The 21611-nt window shown below is 42.3% G+C and overlaps 3 protein-coding genes and 1 pseudogene across 3 annotated transcripts; 2 read left to right on the top strand and 2 right to left on the bottom strand.

Moving 5' to 3' along the window:
• Positions 1-6929: 6929 nt before the first annotated feature.
• LOC149003645 (polygalacturonase inhibitor-like) lies at positions 6930-8181 on the top strand. Its single transcript, XM_089137290.1, has one exon. It carries the CDS (start codon positions 7177-7179, stop codon positions 8170-8172), a length of 996 nt encoding a protein of 331 aa, XP_088993416.1. The 5' UTR covers positions 6930-7176; the 3' UTR covers positions 8173-8181.
• A 4821-nt stretch (positions 8182-13002) lies between these two features.
• LOC149003644 (polygalacturonase inhibitor 2-like) lies at positions 13003-14417 on the bottom strand. Its single transcript, XM_089137029.1, has one exon. The coding sequence runs from the start codon at positions 14355-14357 to the stop codon at positions 13350-13352; it is 1008 nt and encodes a 335-aa protein (XP_088993155.1). The 5' UTR covers positions 14358-14417; the 3' UTR covers positions 13003-13349.
• A 1217-nt stretch (positions 14418-15634) lies between these two features.
• On the bottom strand, positions 15635-16780 carry LOC149003643 (polygalacturonase inhibitor-like). The gene has a single exon (XM_089137495.1). The coding sequence runs from the start codon at positions 16747-16749 to the stop codon at positions 15733-15735; it is 1017 nt and encodes a 338-aa protein (XP_088993621.1). The 5' UTR covers positions 16750-16780; the 3' UTR covers positions 15635-15732.
• Positions 16781-20105: 3325 nt separating this feature from the next.
• Positions 20106-21163, top strand: LOC149003642 (polygalacturonase inhibitor-like; annotated as a pseudogene).
• The last annotated feature ends 448 nt before the right edge of the window (positions 21164-21611 follow it).

Below are 21611 nucleotides of genomic sequence, written 5' to 3'. Positions count from 1 at the left end.
AAGGAGACGGGGGGGGGGGGGGCCCCCTTCCCCCCCTTTAAAACCCAAGAGAGGCGCCTAAAGCAATTTATCATAGGCCCAATGGTATAATATTCATGCCCACTGGCTACCCACTTAGAAATAACACTAATCTACACTTCCACTTCAGAAGGAGATTCAGAATCACATCTATAAAGTATCTTGTCTCTAGAAATATCCCTAGAAATATCTAGACCCACTAGAATATTCATAACCATTAGATTCTAGACACTTGTACAAATCACAACCATTCATTGTATCCTACCTCACCTATAAATAGGGAGGGACTCATTTGTACAAAGCATCAAACAAGTGATCAATACAAGTTCTCTCAAGGTTCTCTTTGAGCTCTAAGCTTTCTTCTACTCTCTCTACCTAGGTTTAGGTGACTTAGTGCAAGTAAGTGCTAAGTGCCCACGTTGGCTTAGTCAATAACTAAGGCCGTGACATTTGTGGTATCGAGCTTCGTTGGGTGTATCAGCGTGTGGGAAAACACGATGACGAGCAGTCCGAGACGTTCAATGGTGCACAAGAGGAGCTAAACCTGGGAGGAGACCCACACCACCAAGGATAGGCGCGGGCGGAGAGTCCTTGAAGTTGTGCTACTATGGAGCCACGTCTAACCGGGTGGAGTTCATGGCCGAGGCAAGGAACGCCTTGACTTGGGGAGCAAAGGACCGATGAGCTCGATGGCCGGATGGACGAGCTCGGAGTTCCTATTGGGTGCTCTCAACACCATGGAGCACAAACAACAACAACAGCTTGATGCTCTTCAAACCCAAGTGGTGGAAAGGATCCCCGTGGGCTCGTGTGCTGGTTGGTAGAGAGGTACAACGTCAGACCACGTTGTGGGAGTGTGTGGCTCACCGGGTGGAGGTGCCAAAGCCTAGGCATTCAGGGAACAGAGATGCTCGGAGGTTGACAACTTCCTATGGCACATGGAGCGATATTTCAGGCTACTCGATGGAGGACGAGTCTACCAAGATCAAGACCGTGCAACTCTACCTCACCGAAACCGCAGCTCTATGGTGGAGACGAAGGTACAACGACATGCAAAGAGTACTGCACCATAGACACATGGGAAGACTTTAAGAAAGAGCTTAGAAACAATTTTATCCAGAATCTCATTCTTGCCCGAAAGAACATCAGAGGCTAAGCACACGGGTCGATTCGAGACTACGTGAAGGAGTTCTCAACACTCATGTTGGAGGTCCCAGTATGACCGAAGAGGAACTTCTCTTCGACTTCTGATGGGCTCCAAAATTGGCCTCGCAAGAGCTACAACGTCGGGTGTACAAGATCTTGCTACGCTATAGCGGCCGAGTCCTTAATAGAGTTTCGGACGTCTGCCAAGAGAGCTTGCGGGGGGGTCACCCCCCGAGGCCCGTTTCTTCCGGGTCCGATTCCACCCCCTTCCTTTTGTGGCCACTTCTGATTGCCCAAACCCCTGTGCACTCTCGACACGGTGAAGTCCTTCTTCCCTGCTGGCCGCGCCCCTACTCCGGTTGTGTCTCCTTCCCGTCCTTTCCCACTTTGTCTGCCTTGGGGCTCCGAAGGAGCCTTGCTCCTCCCCCTTGGGGTTGCGGTCTGACATTGGGCTGGAAGGCTCCTGGTTTGTCTTACTTGACTATTGGTCTTCTGGAATTCATGAGACGGTCAAGGCCGTCCATTTAGGTTCTGGAAGGGCCCTTTCCCCTAGGGGGCCCTTCTTTCTGGTCCTCCTTTTCCACTCTTCGGATTCTCGCTTCGTCCACTCTTTCCGTGTCCGCTCGCTCCTGGGTGATCTCTTTGGCTCCCCCCACTGCCCATTTGTCCCCGTTGACTAGAGCACTCGGCTTTGGTCCTCTCCCTCCCCTTCCACTTTGTTCGCTTCTTGCTTCTCCTCCCTCCGTACTTCACATATCCCATTCCTTTGTTGTGTCTCTTTGTACTTCTCTCTTCCCAGCTGACTTCTCTATTCCTTCCTCCCGACTACTTCTCCTTGGCTCTTCTTGTTCCCTTTGGCCTCACCAATGCCCACCACATTTTGCACCCTCATGAACAAGATATTTCCCCTTACCTTGCAGTTCGTGGTCTTACTTGTGACATCTCATCTATAGTAACACATTGGAACATGCACACATCTAAGGTTGGTTCTTCAAACCCTAAAGGAGAACCAACTATATGTGAAGAGGTGCTCCGGGTTGTTCCTGGTCGGTGTCGTGCCGTGGGGGCCCTACTGGTTGCTTCTTTTCTCCTTACTACTCCTTCTACTCACACTCTCTGTCTTTTCCCCTTTCTCCCCTTCTTGGTTTTGCAGCCCCTTTGCATTGTCCTCCCTTGGGATGACCCTCTTCTGCTCCTTTTGGTTCTGTTCTCGTTACTTAAACCCAGTTGTCCCCGTGGCTTTCTCTTTGCTTCCTTTTCCCCGCCTCCTTTCCTCCTGACCGGCTGGCTCTCCGTCGCCATGAACCCTTATTGCACGTTTCCCTTGTCTTTCTTTTTTATTTTCCTTCTCTCTTCCCTCTTTGTCCGTCCGTTGTTCTTCCTTTTCCCCTTGCCTGCCTGCTTTCCTGTTCGGTCTCATCATCCTCTCCTTTTTCCTCTCCTTTCCCCCCTCCCTTCCCTTCTGGTTACTTGAGGCACTTTGTGAGTGCCAACCAGCGAGATTGGGCCAAGTTGCTTGATGTGGCTCGGCTTTCATACAATCTCCAAAGAAGCGAGGCCACCAACCAAAGCCCATTTGAGATTGCCACGGGCAACAACCGTTAACACCACACACTATAGTGACGGGTTATACGGGAAAGAGCCCCTCGCCTACAAGTTCGCCAAGGAGTGGCGAGAAAGGTTGGATGTGGCTAAGTCCTACTTAGACAAAGCCACAAAGAAGATGAAGAAGTGGGCCGACATAGATAGACGACCTGCAAACTTCGCAATAGGGGACATGGTCATGGTGAAGTTACTACCCCAACAATTCAAGTCCTTGCGAAAGGTGCACAAAGGACTGGGTCCGTCGGTACGAAGGGCCGCTCAAAATCGTGAAGAAAGTGGGTAAGGTTTCCTACCAACTAGACCTCCCACCAAAGCTCAAGATCCATCCCTGCCTTCCATGCAAGTATGTTGAAGCCTTACCAAGGAGATGCGGAGGATCCTAGTCGTGGGACTTCTACAAGGGCACCTACGAGCGTAACGACATCCTATGACAAGGAGGCTGAACATATAATGGCCGATCGAGTAATGCGCAAACGTGGGGTGCCTCCGAGTCGAGAGTATTTGGTGAAGTGGAAGGGGATTGCCCGGAGCGAGCAAGTTGGGAACCGGGGAACGCATTGTGGCGTTCCAAGAACATATAAGGAGGTTCCACGATGAAAACACGACGAGGACGTCGATGGAATAGGTGGGGAGAATGACACGGCCCAATTAGAATGACAAGATCCAATTTATCATAGGCCCAATGGTATAATATTCATGGGCCACACATGGGCTAGCCCAACTTAGAAATAACACTAATGGGCTACACTTAGCCCACATTCTAGAAGGGAGGGAGATTCTAGAGGAATCTACATCTATAAAGTATCTTGTCTCTAGAAATATCCCTAGAAATATCTAGACCCACTAGAATATTCATAACCATTAGATTCTAGACACTTGTACAAATCACAACCATTCATTGTATCCTACCTCACCTATAAATAGGGGAGGGACTCATTTGTACAAAGCATCAAACAAGTGATCAATACAAGTTCTCTCAAGGTTCTCTTTGAGCTCTAAGCTTTCTTTTACTCTCTCTACCTAGTTTTAGGCTGACTTAGTGCAAGTAAGTGCTAAGTGCCGGCACGGTTGGCTTAGTCAATAAGGGGGGGGGGGGGGCGGCGCCCGCGGCCGGGGCGCCCCCGGCCCGCCGGGGTTGTTGGGGGGGGGGGGGGGGGGGAGGGGGGGTGGCCCAAATATGTGCTCCGGGGGGGGGGGGCCCCAAAACACAGGTGGGCGTGGGGGTTGTCGAGAAATATCTCTAACGATCAAGTTAGTGAATGTACACAATTTTAGAAGTAAAACAGTAGTTGTAGTGCTCTCAATACCATGTACTTGGTTATGACCGTATATTAAGTTTAATAGTTTTTGGGAAGTTGCCTTAACCGTGTAATTAATTTCACGAAGACTTGTTAATTGTTAGCTATAGGGTGTCCTGTGTGCAGCGGTTGTTGACTCAAACTTGGAGTATTTAAGCAATTCGAACTCCCTAATTCGTCGATTGTCCTTTCCCCTAACGTTAAAGAGATTAATTAAATCATTCGGGTTGAACCATGGTCGGGACCGGTTCCAAAGGTTAACCATTGGTGCCTTGAGCACAAAAGAACTCGACTGTTATAGAAAGAAACTTGATCCTGCCAATCTCAGGATAGGCAATCGTGTCCCATATGTAAAGCACAGTTAACCCAGATTAAGGGAGAAAAACCTACGATCGGACGGCTACAAATAAGACTGGTAAGTTGATCCAATGGTTAGGAATATGAGATAAACCCTATATAAATCAAAGGAGAACGTGAAGATAAGGGGACCGAATTGTTCCCTCCATTTTTGTCTTTCAATTAAGATCTACAACTAGTTAGAGCTTTGTGGTGGTGCTCTAATGGACTTAGCCTTCGGAGGTGGCTTCCCAATAGCTGAGGCAGCCCACATCTAACATTGTTTTACAGGAATTCAAGGGTTAAATCAATTCTAAGTCGCATCAAATAGTATCTATTGCTTATCGCATATGTCACCTGCCTTTGATTTTTCATGGTTTGACCATAACCTGGTCCGGTCTGGTCTATATGGATCGGACCTGGTCCGTTTATTCTAGGTCGGTTATATCAGGTTGAAAGAAATGACATGCTGAGATAAAACTTTTTTTTTTTTTTTTTTTTGGGGTCAAAAACTAAAAATTTTCATTAAATGATCCTCAAAGATGGGCCTAACAATGGGGTGCGAATTTAGTGGGCCAGAAAATCCTGATCCTCAAAGAGTGCCCAAGATAATTGCACTGAGACAATAAATATGAGGTTTCATAACTGAGTGCTTTCTGGCCCATTCCAAGCCCACAAGATATCCTCCATGGACATGGGCTGCGCCTGAGGCCTCAACCGGCTCACCATTTATCCTGCTTGCCGCCGGTCCAATTAATGCCACCTGATGAAGCCTCCAAAGACACAGAATATATGATGTATTTTTTATCAGTTATTTTTAACATTAAGAGTTTTTTACATGCGGATCATTTTAGTAGACTATAAACTAATATTAAGTTTCTTTAGTGTAATATATTACGTGTGGGTCTCAACTATATTAATGTTGTTAGTGACTATTAATTATACTCAAATTTCAAACGTAAATAGACCAAACTACACTCAGAATATTTAATTTTGTTAAGTGAAACATTGAGTGATTATTTTTGTACAAAAAAACTTAAAAATAGTTAATAATGTAATTCTTTTCTAAACATATGGGGAGGATCACAGGCTGCGTTTGTTTGCTGGAATAAAGATGGGGTGGGAAAAAAAGGGTGGGAAAATTCTTGAAAAGCGTGTAAATTTCTTACTTTTCCTTTAAATCCCAAAATGGTATATTGTTTGGTTGCTTGGGGTGGAAAAGTGGGAGACAAGTTTCCTTAAATCAAGGAAATTTGTCTGCTGATGTGGCAGTCCAACTTTCCCATCCCATGCCATTTTAAAACCCACATATTTGGTGGAACTTTGTGAGAAAATTGGGAAAAGTAAAAAGTGGGACCCACCCCTATCATTTTTCTACAAAACCCTTTCTTTTCCTTTCCTTCTCTCTCACTCCACTACATATGGGACCCACATATTTCCTTTTTCTACCCGTTTTTTTTTCACCCCACCTTTGCAAATAAAAGCAGTCTAATTATTTTAAAATTGTTGTGGTTATCCTCAATTTCCTGTCAATTAATGAAAACAAGTATTTAAATACTGAAATAATATTCTTTACAAATTTGATGGGACATTCCATTACTCAATTTTCTACCCATTAATTATTTTAAAATTAAAAGCCCATTAATTATTTTAAAATCAAAAGTTGACAGTCACACGGCAACACAACAAACAAAATGTATCAGTTGTATTAAATGTGTGGATAAAAAAGCTGACAGTCACACGTGTCCTGTCAATTTTTTGTATTTTGGATCAAAGGATCACCTGATGCATTTGTTTGTTGTGTTCACGTGTGATTGATTTTAAAATAATTAATGGATAGAAAATTGAGTAATGGAATGTACCATCAAATTTGTAAAGAATATTATTTCAGTATTTAAATACTCGTTTTCGTTAATTGACAGGACATTGAGGATAACCACAGCAATTTTAAAATAATTAATGAATAACGAGATTGAGGATTTCAATTGTCACATTTTTTTCATCGGCGAAATTTCGGCGAATTTTGCCGGGTTCTCCTGGTTCACCCAAGTGCTAACCAGCAAAATTTATCGAACTTATCGTTCCATGCTTTTGAGTTTTGTAAATTGATATGATAGATTTGAGTTTTATAAATTGATATAACTCTATCATGTATTTTTTATACATTTTTTTGGTACATTATAAATTATTTTTTATTAAAAAAATACAATGTTTATGAATTATTCTATCAGAAAACTGTTCTAAATCAATCCAAGCTCAAATCAACATAATTACCACCGAATAGCTGGATTGTTGGTAAATAATTATCACCTCCCCATATTCGATTCTTCCTGGTGCCCTGGTGGTACATATTAAAAATTATCAATTTATTAAAAAAAATAATATAATTAGGTTTGGCTAAATATTCTACTGTACAACAAACCCTTTTAAAAATAATTTCTACATCGATCAAATATGATAAGTATGGGAAAATCCATGCCAAGAAATGGAATTTGTTCTTTGTTAAATCTCTTTATCTTTTGGGCAACAAAAAACAAATCTGCTTCTCTAAGAGCCCTATCTCCAAGGTGGGCAAACTCGATGAAAACGTGGGTTCAAATGTGCAGTCCCTTGGGATCTCCCATGGGTTCTTTCTATCCAGAGACTTCAATATTGGCAAGCTGTCACCCATTTTCAGTATTCATAATCTTGATCCAATTCCTCTATAAATTCTTCAGAACCTAGCCACCGTTGCAGTTGCAGTTGCAGAGCCCCTTCACCAAGAATAAGAACCATGGATACCAGAGTCGTCTTCCTCTTGAGTATTCTTCTCCTCCTCCTGTGCTTTCTTCCAACACCATTACTGGCCAGATCTACTCGCTGCCACAAACAAGACTACACAGCTCTGATGAAGTTCAAAGCAGCTCTTAACAACCCAGAAATCTTGGCCACCCCAACCACCGAATGCTGCAGTTGGTTCTGGGCCGACTGCGACCGCAAAACTTTCCGCATCGATACACTCTACATCAATGGCGCCAACATCACCGGCGAGATCCCTTCCGAGGTGGGTGACCTTCCATACCTCATCACTATCATGATCCGTAACACCAACCTCACCGGAAAAATCCCTTCCACCATTACAAAACTCAAGCACCTCTCCATGATCCTCATCAGCGAGAACAAACTTTCCGGTCCAATCCCCTCTTTCCTAAGCCAACTTAAGAGCCTCCTGTACCTCGAGCTCAGTGCCAACCAATTCACCGGTTCAATCCCATCTTCTCTTGCCAAACCCCACAAATTAGGGTTACTCCGTCTCGACCACAACAAGCTCACTGGAACAATTCCGGAATCACTAGTGAATAACTTCGACAACTCCCGTATATACCTCGATCTCTCTCACAACAATCTCCGCGGTGAGATCCCCAAATCGTTCGCAAAAGTGGGTTTCGGCACCATTGATTTATCTGGAAACAAGCTTGAAGGAGACGCTTCCGTGTTGTTTAAGGCAAATGGGACGAGTGATACGATTACTCTGTCGAACAACAAGTTTGCATTTGATCTGTCGAAGGTGAATTTTCCATCGAACTTGGTGAATTTCGACATTTCGCATAACAGGATCTTTGGGAGAATTCCGGATGAGATAACTGGATTGAATTTGCAGAACTTGAATGTGAGTTATAATCGATTGAGTGGAAAGATTCCTCAAGGTGGCAATGTTCAGAAATTCGATTCCTACGACTTCTATCGTAACAAGGGCCTCTGTGGTTCACCTCTCGGTCCTTGTAAATAATAATCCAAATTCTGGGGGGGGGGGGGGGGGGGGGGGGGGGGGAGGGGGGGGGGGGGGGGGGGGGGGGCCCCCGGGGGGGGGGGGGGGGCCGCCGCGGCCCACCGCCAGCCCGCGGAGAGAAAAAGGGAGCCCGCCCCGGGGGGGGGGGGGGGGGGGGGGGCGCGGCCCCCCCCCCCCCCCGGGGGCCCCCAACCCCCGGGGGGAGGGGAAAAACCACGGACTCTGCGTTTACCACAGAATCTAGCTTTATTTCGCTTTTAATTTAATAATAATAAAGGTTTGATACTTTATCAGGTATCAAGAGACGTAAACGATATTACTCAAGTAAGAAGGGGTCTTATCTTACTACCGGGGTGATGGTCTAGTGGTCCCAAGCTCACTCTCATGTTCGAATCCTCTCTGCTCCTCTGTTTCTTGCATTTGACAGTTGTGTGCTTTTTGACTTGGGCATGAGTCATACCGGCTTTTGTGGACTATACTAAGCCTCCAGTGGGGTTCCGCTGACGGGGCCAGTGCTTGCGTTGGTAATGCACAGGGCTAATGCTTGCATAGGTCATACTCGATAAAAAGTCCGAACATTGCGTAGCAAAAAAAAAGGGGTCTAAATGTCATTTAGTCGACTAATGGACCAGTAGAAATTAAATTCGGATCATCACCCCGTCGGGTAGCCAAACAGTGCTCCCCGACCGTTTTACAACCACAAAATTGGTGGGCCCCATAAGTAAAAAATAAATCCTAGCACCCAACCCTTGGGCCCTTGTAATTTATGATGGTAAAGCCGTCGGAGAACACAGACGGGTTGAGGATCCGAACTCGTAGGAATCACATTAATTTAGCCCTAATTTAAGGAACTAAAATGTAGAATTCTCCTTGAATTTAATTTTGAATATGGAAAGGGTTTCCATTCAAGTAAATGCCCATGAGAGTTTAGTTGGATTTTAAACCATCTATTTCCACTATTTTCTCTCCACCCTTCCTTTTCTAATATTTTCATTCTGATAGGTAGTTGAAATTAATAAATAAAAAAATAGATTATATTAACTTATAATTAAACTATGTTATCCTCAACTTCGAATATAAATTAGATTTATTTTTTTCATTCAATTTATTCTGAATGGATAGCGACTTCAACAATCAATGTCAACCTGATCCTAACATTTAATTCCATTCTTCCCCCCCCCTTTCCTTGTTTTGGACAACCGAAAAAAACAACCCTTACACCTATACTGAGCCTCCCATCTGAATTATACAATTTTCTTTTCTTTATATAATTTGTACAATTTGTGTTTGTTATCACTACTTCCATGATTTGGGTGTTGTATAGTAACGATGTCTTTCATCTTCTTCTGAAAAATATTGTATCATAAAAGTGTTTTGTAATTTTACCAAGGTATCCTAGGTTATTACTCCAAAGACATGCATGGCAAGGAGCCCGGATCACTAATAAAACACTTTATACTCACTTGATGCTTTTTTGCCACATTGTGTGGAGTTCACGTAAAAGTCACCTTGAAGGAGTAGAGATCCAAATTCCATGGCAGGTGACAGTCGTGTATAAAATTATAAGACTAGGATCAATCCTGGGAGTATGGAACATCTTTCCCTCAATGGGGAAGTGCATAATGCTCCCTTACATTTCTCGACCACAAAAAGTAAGTGGAGCCTACACATGAGTATTGATTTTTTTTTTTTTTGGTAAATGAAAGATGGAGATCCAATAAAGACGATCTAGCGCCCCCCGCTATGCAATGTTTGAACTTTATCAAATGCAACCTATGCAAGCATTAACTCTGTGAACTATCAGCTCAAACACTGGTCTTGTTAGTGAAACCCCACCAGAGGCCCAGTATAGTCCACAGAAGCTGGCAGCACCCATGCCTAAGCCAAAGAGCACGCAACTGTTCAATGCAAGAAACAGAAGAACAAAAAAGATTCAATCAAAGGACTTGATGTTCACAAAACCAATTGAAAGTAAGATTGAAACCACTAGACCACCACCTAGACCAGCACCTCCATTGGTATATTTGAGTTTTGATAAGTAATGCAAAACACTCATCCCCATTGGATTCTATACAGGCGCCATTCCTATTATATAATGGATGGAGAACACGGTAGCAAAACTCGAGGTCTATCTCTTCTCCCGTCTCTCTCCGTCGGTGACGCTCTATTAGGGGTCCACAACGCCTGTGCCATCTGAGGCGGAGAGGCTCGCTTGGTAGTCTCTCCGCCTCCCTTGCTCCCCTGCTCCGTTCCACTCCCTCTCCCCTGCTCTGTTCCCCTGCTTCCTACTCCGTTCCGCCCTCTCCGCCCCTGATTCCTGCTCCTGCTCCGTTTTGCCCCCTCTCCGGCCCCGCTTCCCTTTTTCTGCTTCTTTCCCATCTCACCCTCTCCCTGCTCTACCTTCCGCCTCCTCTGATCCTTCTTCTCTTCTCTTTTTCGGCTCCATTTTTTTCTTTTCCTTTTTTTTTTTCCGGTCTTCTCCCTCTTTCCCGTCTCCGTTTCTCTCTCCCCATCTCCACTTCAATAACCAGATCTAGGGTTTCCCTTAGATCTGCTTTGTTCTGGTTGCAGGTTTTTTTTTTCCCCTCACATAACAGCTCCTTTGGTTACAGAGGTTCTTCGGTGCACATCGCAGAACAACTCCAACTTTGGGGACAAGTTTTCTGCGTTGAGCTTAACAGGTACGCCAATACGGCAGAGCCGGATGGCTGGTCCGAACTTGCTCCGCATTTTCGATGCTACCATCGCTACAACTGTAGGAGTTTTATATCCGCCCTTGAGGCGTGTTGTATGTCCCCTTTGTGGGTGTTATCTTTATGTCCCCTTTGTGGGTGTTATATGTATGTCTTGTATGTCCCCCTTTATTGGTGTGGTGTTTTTGTACTAAGGGTTTTGTGGACGTGATCCATTTCGAGCTTGACCCAACCCTTACCCTGGATGACCCTATCTATTGCATGTACGACAATTTGGTCTTTTCCGCTCCTTGGTTCGTTTCGAGCCTTGTGTACTCATGCAGTAATGTGAACTTTTTTTAGATCTCCGAACTTTTCATCTCCGACTGGAGGGATCTATGTCATTTTTAGCCAAAGAAATGGTACTGCACCGCCCCCCGGGTACCAATAGGTTCATTAAGGACAAGTCTTTATGACCTCCCTGAGGTTTTGATCTATGTCATTTCTTAAGTTCCTTAAATTTGAAATTAACTGAGGGTAATTATTCAATCTTTAAACCCTAAATGTTTCAACTTCCTTAACTCCCATCCCCACCACTACCGCCACCGTCACCCCCACCTCCACCTCCACCTCCAAAGCCCATGAAGCAGATTATACACCACCACCACTATTACCACCGCCACTGCCGGAGCCGTCGATCATCAGTTCAGGAAAGACAATTAAAACACGTCCTACGCCGTAATGGTTCAAGAAAGGCTTGACTGGAGAAGTCTAGAGAGTAGAGAGACTGGACTACTGAAGAGAAGGCATTTTGAGTCTTCGTGTTTGACCACCAAAACAAATTAATTCTTTTTTAAGCCAAACCAAAACGAATTACACCCACGCCATTAACACGGATAAGAAAGCTTTCTAGTCTTCTTCAAGCAACCTCCCTTTAAAACCATTTACTTAACTCTCTTCAGCTGAACCCAGAAACACAAGAGACAAACCTGATAATATAGAAGAGAAGTCGTATACGAACTGAGAAGCAAACCAGAACCATGCTGTCTTCACTGTCTTATATTTCTACTACTTCTTCCTACTCCGACGCCATATCTCTAGCTTCATTTTGTGGGTCTCCTTCTTCTCCATCTCCATCTCCATCTTGTTCTTCACCGACATCGCCTTTCATGGTGCGGTTTCAGAAGCCATGGAGTAGTTTCAGGTCTTCCAAGAATGAGATTTCGGAACCCAACATCTCGAAGAGGAGGAAGAGACCGACTATGATCGACATTCCAGCTTCTGATTGGAGTTTAATAGCTTCCAATCCCGTTTTGGTGGAGCTAAAGAGGGAGATTGAATTCGAGAAGGATGGGTTTTCCGTGAACTGTAAGAAAGAAGGAGACAAACCATGGAAGATCGTTATTCTGCTGCCTTTGATCTACAAGGAGACCCCAAGCAAGTATGTTACGTTCTGTCCAGCTCTACTCTTTCCACTCATCTTGTATCTTCAAAAGGAAAATTGGAAAACTTTAATTAGTCCCTCCCAACATTCAATTGAGCACCGAGAAATATGGTTTCAGTGAGTTTAAGTTCTAATAGATATATGTTGTTTGGTTTCTTGTTTTAGGCTTTCTTTGGTATCTTCGATGGACATGGAGGTTCAAAAGCTGCGGAATTCGCAGCAGAGAACATGGATAAGAACATAATGACTGCAGGGGTTTTAATTGTCTTTCCTGAACTGATGATCGGCGGCTCCGACAGTGGCGGTGGTAGTAGGGTGGTGGTGTATAATCTGCTTCCTGGGCTTTGGAGGTGGCGGTGACGGTGGCGGTAGTGGTGGGGATGGGAGTTAAGGAAGCTGAAACATTTAGGGTTTAAAGATTTAATAATTTGTTTACATTCAAAGATTAATAATTCATAAATTTATAAAATGTAAATATTTTTTTTTATTATTGGATTTAATTGTGATGATATAATGCAAATCTCACGGAATAATAGATATAAGGGTATTTTGGTCATAAAAAGTACAATTTGTCCTTAATTAACCTTATTGGATACCTCAGGAGAGGCAGATGCAAAGTATCCATTTTTTTGGACTAAAAATGACATAGATCAAACTTCTGGTCGAGATGAAAATTACCAAAAAAAGATGGAGAACACTTGGTATGTGTGCTCTCCAGCTGGGAAAGGTCATCTGGAATCCAATCCTACCTGTACTGCGTTTGCACTTACCTGGTGAAGGTTTTGACCTGCACTCGTCAGTCTTCAAAAGAAGACCTGATAAGTATAGAAAAAAAAGGCTTTCTAATTTTACCAAAATACCCTCTCTGGCCTAGCAGCTGATGCCTGGTGGTCAATTTATTCCTGAAACCCGAGTACGTGGTGGAGTGAAGATTTCACATGAAAAGCATTTTTTTTTTTTTTTTGGTAAACACATGAAAGCATTTAAAGCAAAGAGAAGATCCAAAATAGAATAGAATCCTTTATTCATCTCGATCTGCGTCTACACTTTTAATTAATTTGTTACTTGCAAGCAGCGAGAGGTGAACCACAGAGGCACTTGTTGTGAGCGAAGTCGTAAGAATCGAAATTCTGTACCCTTCCACCTTGAGGAATCTTCCCACACAATCGATTATAACTCACGTTCAGGGACTGCAAATTCAATCCAGTAATGGCTTCTGGAATGCTCCCAAAGATCTTGTTGTGCGAAATGTCCAGATTCAGCAAGTTCGACGCCATTTTCACATTCGATAGATTAAATGCCAACATGTTCCTGGAAATAGTAATAGTGTTGATCGATCCATTTGCCTTGAACAACATGGAAGCATCTCCTTCAAGCTTGTTGCGAGATAAATCGATGGATACGAAATCAACTTTCCCTAACGATTTGGGGATCTCGCCGGAGAGATTGTTGTGAGAGAGCTGGAGGTACATAGACTGATTGAAATCCCCAAATGATTCAGGGATTGTTCCAGTGAGCTTGTTGCGATCGAGTCTGAGACCGTATAAATTGGTGAGGGAGGAGAGAGAAGCAGGGATCGAACCTGTGAATTGGTTGAAGCTGAGCACGAGTTGTTGGAGACTGGTGATTTCGCTGAGAAAAGAAGGGATTGGACCGGAGAGATTGTTCCAGCTGAGGAGGAGTATGGTGAGGTACTTGAGCTTTGTGACGGTGGAAGGGATGTTCCCGGTGAGATTTGTGACGTGATGGAACATTAGGGTTTTCAGGTAAGGAAGGTCACCCACTTCGGAAGGGATTTGGCCAGTGATGTTGGCTTGAGAGATGGTGAGTTCAACGATGCGATTGGTTTTGGAATCGCATTCGACATCGTACCAGTCGCAGCAATCGGTGCCGGCGACCCATGAAGCTAAGTGGTATGGGTTGTGAAGTGCTTCTTTGATCTTCATCAAAGTTGTGTAATCGTGTTTGTTGCAGCGAACAGATTTGGAAAGAGATGGCGTTGGGAGAAAGCAGAGGAGAGGGAGAGTGAAAAGGAAGGAGAGAAGAGTGGATTTCATGGCAGAGGCCATTCGTGATCGATTCTGTGGAGATCTGTGAAGCAGTGATGTGTGAGTTCATGAATTTATAGTGGCCTTTCACAATCATGCAAGCACAAAATGGCCTGGAAACAATTAATAGTGTCGGCTTAGAAGGATAATTTTGACAGTTTGGCAGCTCGCCACGTTCATTGTTTTTGACTAGTCAACTCTTATGATTCTTCCAAGTATTTTTAAATTACCAATTTTATGCTCTTCTCTTTATTTTATTTTCTCTTTTCTCTCCACGACTCCACCCTCATTCTTCAGCCTTCTCTTTCCTCGGCTCTAGTAGCACAGAGATCTTCTAATGCTTCTAATGGTTATAAGAAACTAATGTAGTTGCAGATAGGAGTTCATGGTGATAAGTCTGAGTTTCAAGGATATGTAGACAAATTGAATTGTTGACATTAGGGCAAAACTCATCTTTGAACTCCGTATAGCTGCTCGAAAGATTAATGTTGCAATTTCACAGGTGGATGAAAAAGATGAGTTGGCGGCATTGGGAACAGGAGAAGGTGAGAATCATACTTGGGAGCAATGTTGCTGCTCCCAGTAGCGCATGGTCTAGATCCAATTTGGGGTCCAGAGTAAATCTGGATCGTTGAATAAATACTTCATTCAACAATCTAAATTTGGTTCAAATATTTTGTTGTACAATAGCGTTTTTTTATGTATTTGGGGATGGGAATATTACATATACCATTAATGAGAACAAACCCATGACTTCTTCGCTAAAAGATGTTGGTCATTCATTACCTATAGAGCAACTCTGCCATGATTGGATTTAAATATTCATTAGTGATGATATCATCATTTAACTTTAATCCTTAACCATTTGGTGCATTTGTAATTAAATTTTCTTTTCAGAGTTACTAGATGTAATTGATTGCAAAATCTTGGAGTCTATATGTGATTTACTTGAATTAATAAAATTATTCATATCCATCTAATTGGACGATTTTGCCCTCAAATTTAAACACAAATGTGATGTTTTTTAATCAACTACTTGACTACTTTCTAAAAAGGGTACTATCTTATGTTGAAGTGATACCTATAATATCTAATCTGTCTTTCTTGCTAGGACCACAGAGGCCCCATTTGGATTATACAATTTATGATCTGATTTGCTAATGAAGAGGGAGTACTCTTACCAATATCTACAGATTACAAGCTGCTAAGTTTAAAAGATTTACCAGAAAACCATACGAGTACAGTATGCTACACAGTTCATAGTTTTCTCTAACATGAAACGAAAGCTAGAATTTCAAAATTCAAACCTTTATTAAATTGAAAGATAATTAAACAGAGGTGGATTCTCAGGAGTTGCAGAGTCGAGAGTTCGGGTTCTTCTATATACGCAGTACTTTTACTTACAAGCGGCAAGCGGAGAATCGCAGAGGCCCTTGTTATGATAGAAGTTGTAGGAATCGAAGCTCTGAAGCTTGCCACCTTGAGGAATCTTTCCGCTCAATAGATTATAACTCACGTTCAGTTTCTGCAAATATAATCCAGTTATCGCCTCTGGAATGCTCCCAAAGATCCTGTTATGAGAAATGTCGAGTATCAGCAAGTTGGAGGAGAATTTCACGTTGGACAGATCAAATGCAACAATGTTGTTCGACAGATTAAGAGTGTCAGTAGAACCATTTCCATTTGCCTTGAACAACATGGAAGCGTCACCTACTAGCTTGTTTCCAGATAAATCAATGGTGCCGAAATCCACTTTCTCTAACGACTTGGGGATCTCACCGCGGAGACTGTTGTGAGAGAGGTCGAGGAATGAACGTTCGGAGTTGCCGAAGTCCCCGATTGATTCTGGCATTTCACCGGTGAGCCTGTTGTGGGCGAGGCCGAGAAAACCTAATTTTCGGTGGTTGCCCAGAGAAGAAGGGATTGAACCGGTGAATTGATTGGAACCGAGCTGGAGGTACTGGAGACTGGGAAGTTGGCTAAGGAAAGAAGGGATTGGACCGGAAAGTTTGTTCTGCCTGAGATAAATCATCTTGAGGTGCTTGAGTTTTGTAATGGTGGAAGGGAAGTTTCCGGTGAGATTGGTGAGGTTTTCGAAAAGGATAGAGTCGAGGTATGTAAGGTCACCCAACTCAGGAGCGATGTGGCCGGTGATGTTGGAGTCAAAGACGTAGATTGTGACGTTGCGATAAGTTTTGTGGTGACAGACGGTCCACAACCAGTTGCAGCAGTCAGGGCTGGAAGAATCCAATTTTTCTGGGTTGTTAAGAGCTGCTTTGATTTTCTTTTGGGCTGTGTAGTCTTGTTTGTGGCAGCGAACAGATTTGGCCATGGCCAGTGAATTTGGTGTTGGAAGAAGAATGCACAGAGAGAGGAGCGTCAAGCTCAAGAAGAAGGAGACTCTGGCGTCCATGGTGGTGAAAAGCTTAGGAAGGGAGGGTCTGGCTTTCTCTACTACTAGAATGATTGGGTCATGATGAATTTATAAGATGAATCAGAGGGAATCTCACTTGGGCTACATCAGGGCGTGCATGGCTGCTGAAAGCGGCTCTCTTTTGGGTAGTCGCAGTGACCCTTGACCAAAAATATAAACCCATGCACTAAGGCTGTGGGCAAATAGCTGCTGCTCACAAGACATTGATCCTACGTGCCCACGGTCTTATTGAGTTGCCGGCGGCCAAGGAAAAGTTTTGTTGCTCTAAAAATCTGTTCCTCAATGCAAAGAGATCGACCTACAAAACAATCGTAGTCGATCGGATTAGTCGAGAAATATCTCTAACGATCAAGTTGGTGAATGTATACACTTTTAAAAGTAAAAAGTAAAACAGTAGTTGTAGAGTTCTCAATGCCAAGTATATATATGTACTTGGTTATGACCATATAGTAAGTTTCATAGTTTTTGGGAAGTTACCTTAACCGTGTAATTAATTTCTCGAACACTTGTTGACCGTTAGCTATAGGGTGTCCTGTGTGCAGTGGTTGTTGACACCAACTTGAACTCTTTAAGCAATTCGAACTCCCTAATTCGTCCAATATCCTTTCCCCTAACGTTAAAGAGATTAGTTAAATCAATTGGGTTGAACTATGGTTCGATCACCCTGGTCAGGACCGGTTCCAAAGGTTAACCATTGGTGCCTTGAGCACAAAAGAACTCGACTGATATAGAAAGAAATTTGATCCTGCCGAGCTCAAGATAAGCAATACTTCAATAGTGCCCCAAAAGGAAAGCACAGTTAACCCAAATTAAGGGAGAAAAACCTACGATTGGACGGCTTCAAATAAGCCTAGTAAGTTGATCCAATGGTTAGGTATATGAGATATATAAATCGAAGGAGAACGTGAAGATAAGGGGACCAGATTGTTCCCTCCATTCTTGTCTTTCAATTAAGATCTACAACTAGTTAGAGCTTTGTGGTTTTTTTTAATTTAAGGGAGGTTTTTTTTTTTTTATTAAATTAAACCACATAAAATTTTTTTAAAGATTCGGGTTGATCAATTGTAGGACGCATCAAATAGTATCTAATTGCTTATCGCATCTGTCACCTGCCTTTGATTTTTCATGGTTTGACCATAACCTGGTCCGGTCTGGTCTATATGGGTCGGATCTGGTCCGTTTATTCTAGGTCGGTCAAATCAAGTTGAAAGAAGTGACAAGCTGTGAGTAAAACCTTAATGTCCCTAACAATGGAGTGCGAATTTAATGGGCCAAAAAATCCTGATCTTCAAAGAGGTCCCACCATAGTTGCACTAATAAATATGAGGTTCCATAACTGAGTGCTTTCTGGCCCATTCCAAGCCCACAAGAAATCCTCCATGGACATGGGCTGTGCCGAGGGCCCAACAGGCTCACCATTTCTCTTGCTTACCGCCGGCCCAATTAATGCCACTGGATGAAGCTTCCAAAAAGACACAGAATATATGATGTTGTGAGTCTTTTTAGTAAACTATAAACTAATGTTGAGTCTCCTTAATGTAATATATTACGTGTGGATGTCAACTAGACGTTGTTAGTTGTTGTTAAGTGTATTCAAATTTCAAACATAAAGTGACCAAAATACCCCTCAAATTATTTAGTTTTGTTAAGTAAAAGTATAAAACATTGAGTGATTATTTTTGTAAAGGAAAACTTAAAAATAGCTAATCATGTAATTTTTTTAAAAAAATATGAAGAGGATCCTAAGGCTGCGTTTGTTTGCTGGAATAAAGGTGGGGTGGGAAAATCCTTGAAAAATGTGTAAATTTCTTACTTTTCCTTTAAATCCTAAAATGGTAGAGTGTTTGGTTGCTTGGGGTGGGAAAGTGGGAAACAAGGTTCCTTGAATCAAGGAACCTTGTCTGCTGATGTGGCAGTTCAACTTTTCCACCCCATGCTATTTTAAAACCCCACATATTTGGTGGGATTTTGTGGGAAAGTTGGGAAAAGTAAAAAAGTGGGACCCACCAGATCACTTTTCCACAAAACCCTTTCCTTTCCTTTTCTTCTCCCTCACCCCACTACATGTGGGACCCACATATTTTTTTTTCCCACCCCTTTTTTCCCACCCCACCTTTTGTTTACAAAGGCTCCCAAATATTAAATTGCAATTTCATTCATATATGTTTTGTCGTGTAGTTCACATGTTAGTTTCAAATTTAATATTTAATGTATAAACAAACCATTTTGAGATCCCACACATTATTTTGTAAGAGTTTGTAGAAAAAGTTGGAAAAAATATTTAAAAGTGGGACCCACCACTATGACTTTTCTTCAAAACCCTGTCTTTTCTTTTCCTTCTTCCTCACCCCACTACACATGGGACCCACATATTTTTATTTTTTCACATCTTTTTTCCCACCCACAAATAAACTCAGCCTAAAGCGTGCTTGAATAAAAAGAAAAGACCGGAAGTTAAATAGAAAAGACTAAAGGGAAGTACATATTTTTAGTTTTTCAAAAAAAAAAAAAAAGTAAGTACACATAAGCCACCAACACAAAGATGCTCTTCTAGACTTTTACCAAAAATGGAAACACAAGGACAATCTTAATGAAAGCCGCGTATCTCTTACTAAATTGGCCCTGTCGATATCAGATTTGATGATTTGACCTATTTTGGCTTTATAGCATGTGAGTTTCATAAATTGATATTACTAAATCATGTATTTTTTATAAATTATTTATCATTAAATATTTTGATTTTTTATTAAAAAAATACAATCTTTATGAATTATTCTATCTGAAAACTGTTCTAAATCAATTCAAGCTAAAATCAACATAATTACCACCGAATAGCTGGATTTTTGGTAAATAATTATCACCTCCCCATATTCGATTCTTCCTGTGGTACATATTACAAATTATCAGTTTATTAAGAAAAATAATATAATTAAGTTTGGCTAAATATTCTACTGTACAAGTACAACAGACCCTTTTAAAAATAATTTCTACATCGATCAAACACGAAATGAGTATAAGAAAATCCATGCCAAGAAATGGAATTTGTTCTTTGTTAAATCTCCTTATCCTTTGGGCAACAAAAAACAAATCTACTTCTCTAAGAGCCATATCTCCAAGGTGGGCAAACTCAATGAAAACGTGGGTTCAAATGTGCAGTGCCTTGTGATCTCCCAAGTCCCAACAACATTAATGGTTTCTTTCCATCCACAGACTTCAATAATGGCAAGCTGTCACCCATTTTCAGTATTCACAATTCACAATCTTGATCCAATTCCACTATAAATTCATCAAAACCTAACCACTGTTGCAGAGCCCCTTCACCAAGAAGAAGAACCATGGATGTCAGAGTCGTCTTCCTGTTGAGTATTATTCTCCTCCTCCTGTGCTTTCTTCCAACACCATTACTGGCCAGATCTACTCGCTGCCACAAACAAGACTACACAGCCCTGATGAAGTTCAAAGCAGCTCTTAACAACCCAGAAATCTTGGCCACCCCAACCAACGAATGCTGCAGTTGGTTCTGGGCCGACTGCGACCGCCAAACTTTCCGCATCAACACACTCGACATCCATAACGCCGACATCACCGGCGAGATCCCTTCCGAGGTGGGTGACCTTCCATACCTCATCACTATCATGATCCGTAACACCAACCTCACCGGAAAAATCCCTTCCACCATTACAAAACTCAAGCACCTCTCCATGATCCTCATCAGGGAGAACAAACTTTCCGGTCCAATCCCTTCTTTCCTAAGCCAACTTCCGAGCCTCCTGTACCTCGAGCTCAGCGCCAACCAATTCACCGGTTCGATCCCATCTTCTCCTCGCCAAACCCCACAAATTAGGGTTACTCCGTCTCGACCACAACAAGCTCACTGGAACAATTCCGGAATCACTAGTGAATAACTTCGACAACTCCCGTATATACCTGGATCTCTCTCACAACAATCTCCGCGGTGAGATCCCCAAATCGTTTGGAAGAGTGGGTTTCGGCACCACTGATTTATCTGGAAACAAGCTTGAAGGAGATGCTTCGGTGTTGTTTAAGGCAAATGGGACGAGTGATACGATTACTCTGTCGAACAACACGTTTGCATTTGATCTGTCGAAGGTGAATTTTCCATCGAACTTGGTGAATTTCGACATTTCGCATAACAGGATCTTTGGGAGAATTCCGGAGGAGATAACTGGATTGAATTTGCAGAACTTGAATGTGAGTTATAATCGATTGAGTGGGAAGATTCCTCAAGGTGGCAATGTTCAGAAATTCGATTCCTACAACTTCTATCGTAACAAGGGCCTCTGTGGTTCACCTCTCGCTGCTTGTAAATAATAATCCAAATTCTGGACTCTGCGTTTTCCACAGAATCTAGCTTTGTTTCGCTTTTAATTTAGTAATAGTTTGATATGTATATAAATAAAAAAAAAGAGGTTTGATACTTCATCAGATATGAAGAGAGGTAAATGATATTACTCAAGTAACAAGGTGTCTTTTATCAAAAAAAATAAAAATAAAAAGGGGTCTAAATGTCATTTGAGGATCGACTAACTAATAGGAACACAGTAATTTAAGGAATTAAAATGTAAAATTCTCCTTGAATTCAATTTTGTTCGGAAAGGGTTTTTTTTTTTTGGTAAAAACAGGGGCTTTATATAGTATTAGATAATTATTTAGTAAAATTTACAACCTATGATAGTTATGACCATTTTTATCGTTATGTAAAATATCACAGAGACGATTTGGTAAAGGATGTAATCAAGGTGTTTCAGAATAACTAGAATGAACAAAAGCCGGAGCATTCATCTTCCTCGAGTGGTTTATAACACACACAAGGAAACCAT

This window comes from Hakea prostrata, chromosome 10, assembly GCF_041222555.1.
Source record: "Hakea prostrata isolate BN-2017 chromosome 10, UWA_Hpros_2, whole genome shotgun sequence".
Classification (NCBI taxonomy): Eukaryota; Viridiplantae; Streptophyta; class Magnoliopsida; order Proteales; family Proteaceae; genus Hakea; species Hakea prostrata.
This window is presented reverse-complemented; position numbering and strand designations above follow the sequence as displayed.

Bases quoted from the DNA above. Each gene is read 5' to 3' on its own strand.
- LOC149003644 (XM_089137029.1), bottom strand. From the start codon at position 14,357: ATGGCCTCTGCCATGAAATCCACTCTTCTCTCCTTCCTTTTCACTCTC.
- LOC149003645 (XM_089137290.1), top strand. From the start codon at position 7,177: ATGGATACCAGAGTCGTCTTCCTCTTGAGTATTCTTCTCCTCCTCCTG.
- LOC149003643 (XM_089137495.1), bottom strand. From the start codon at position 16,749: ATGGACGCCAGAGTCTCCTTCTTCTTGAGCTTGACGCTCCTCTCTCTG.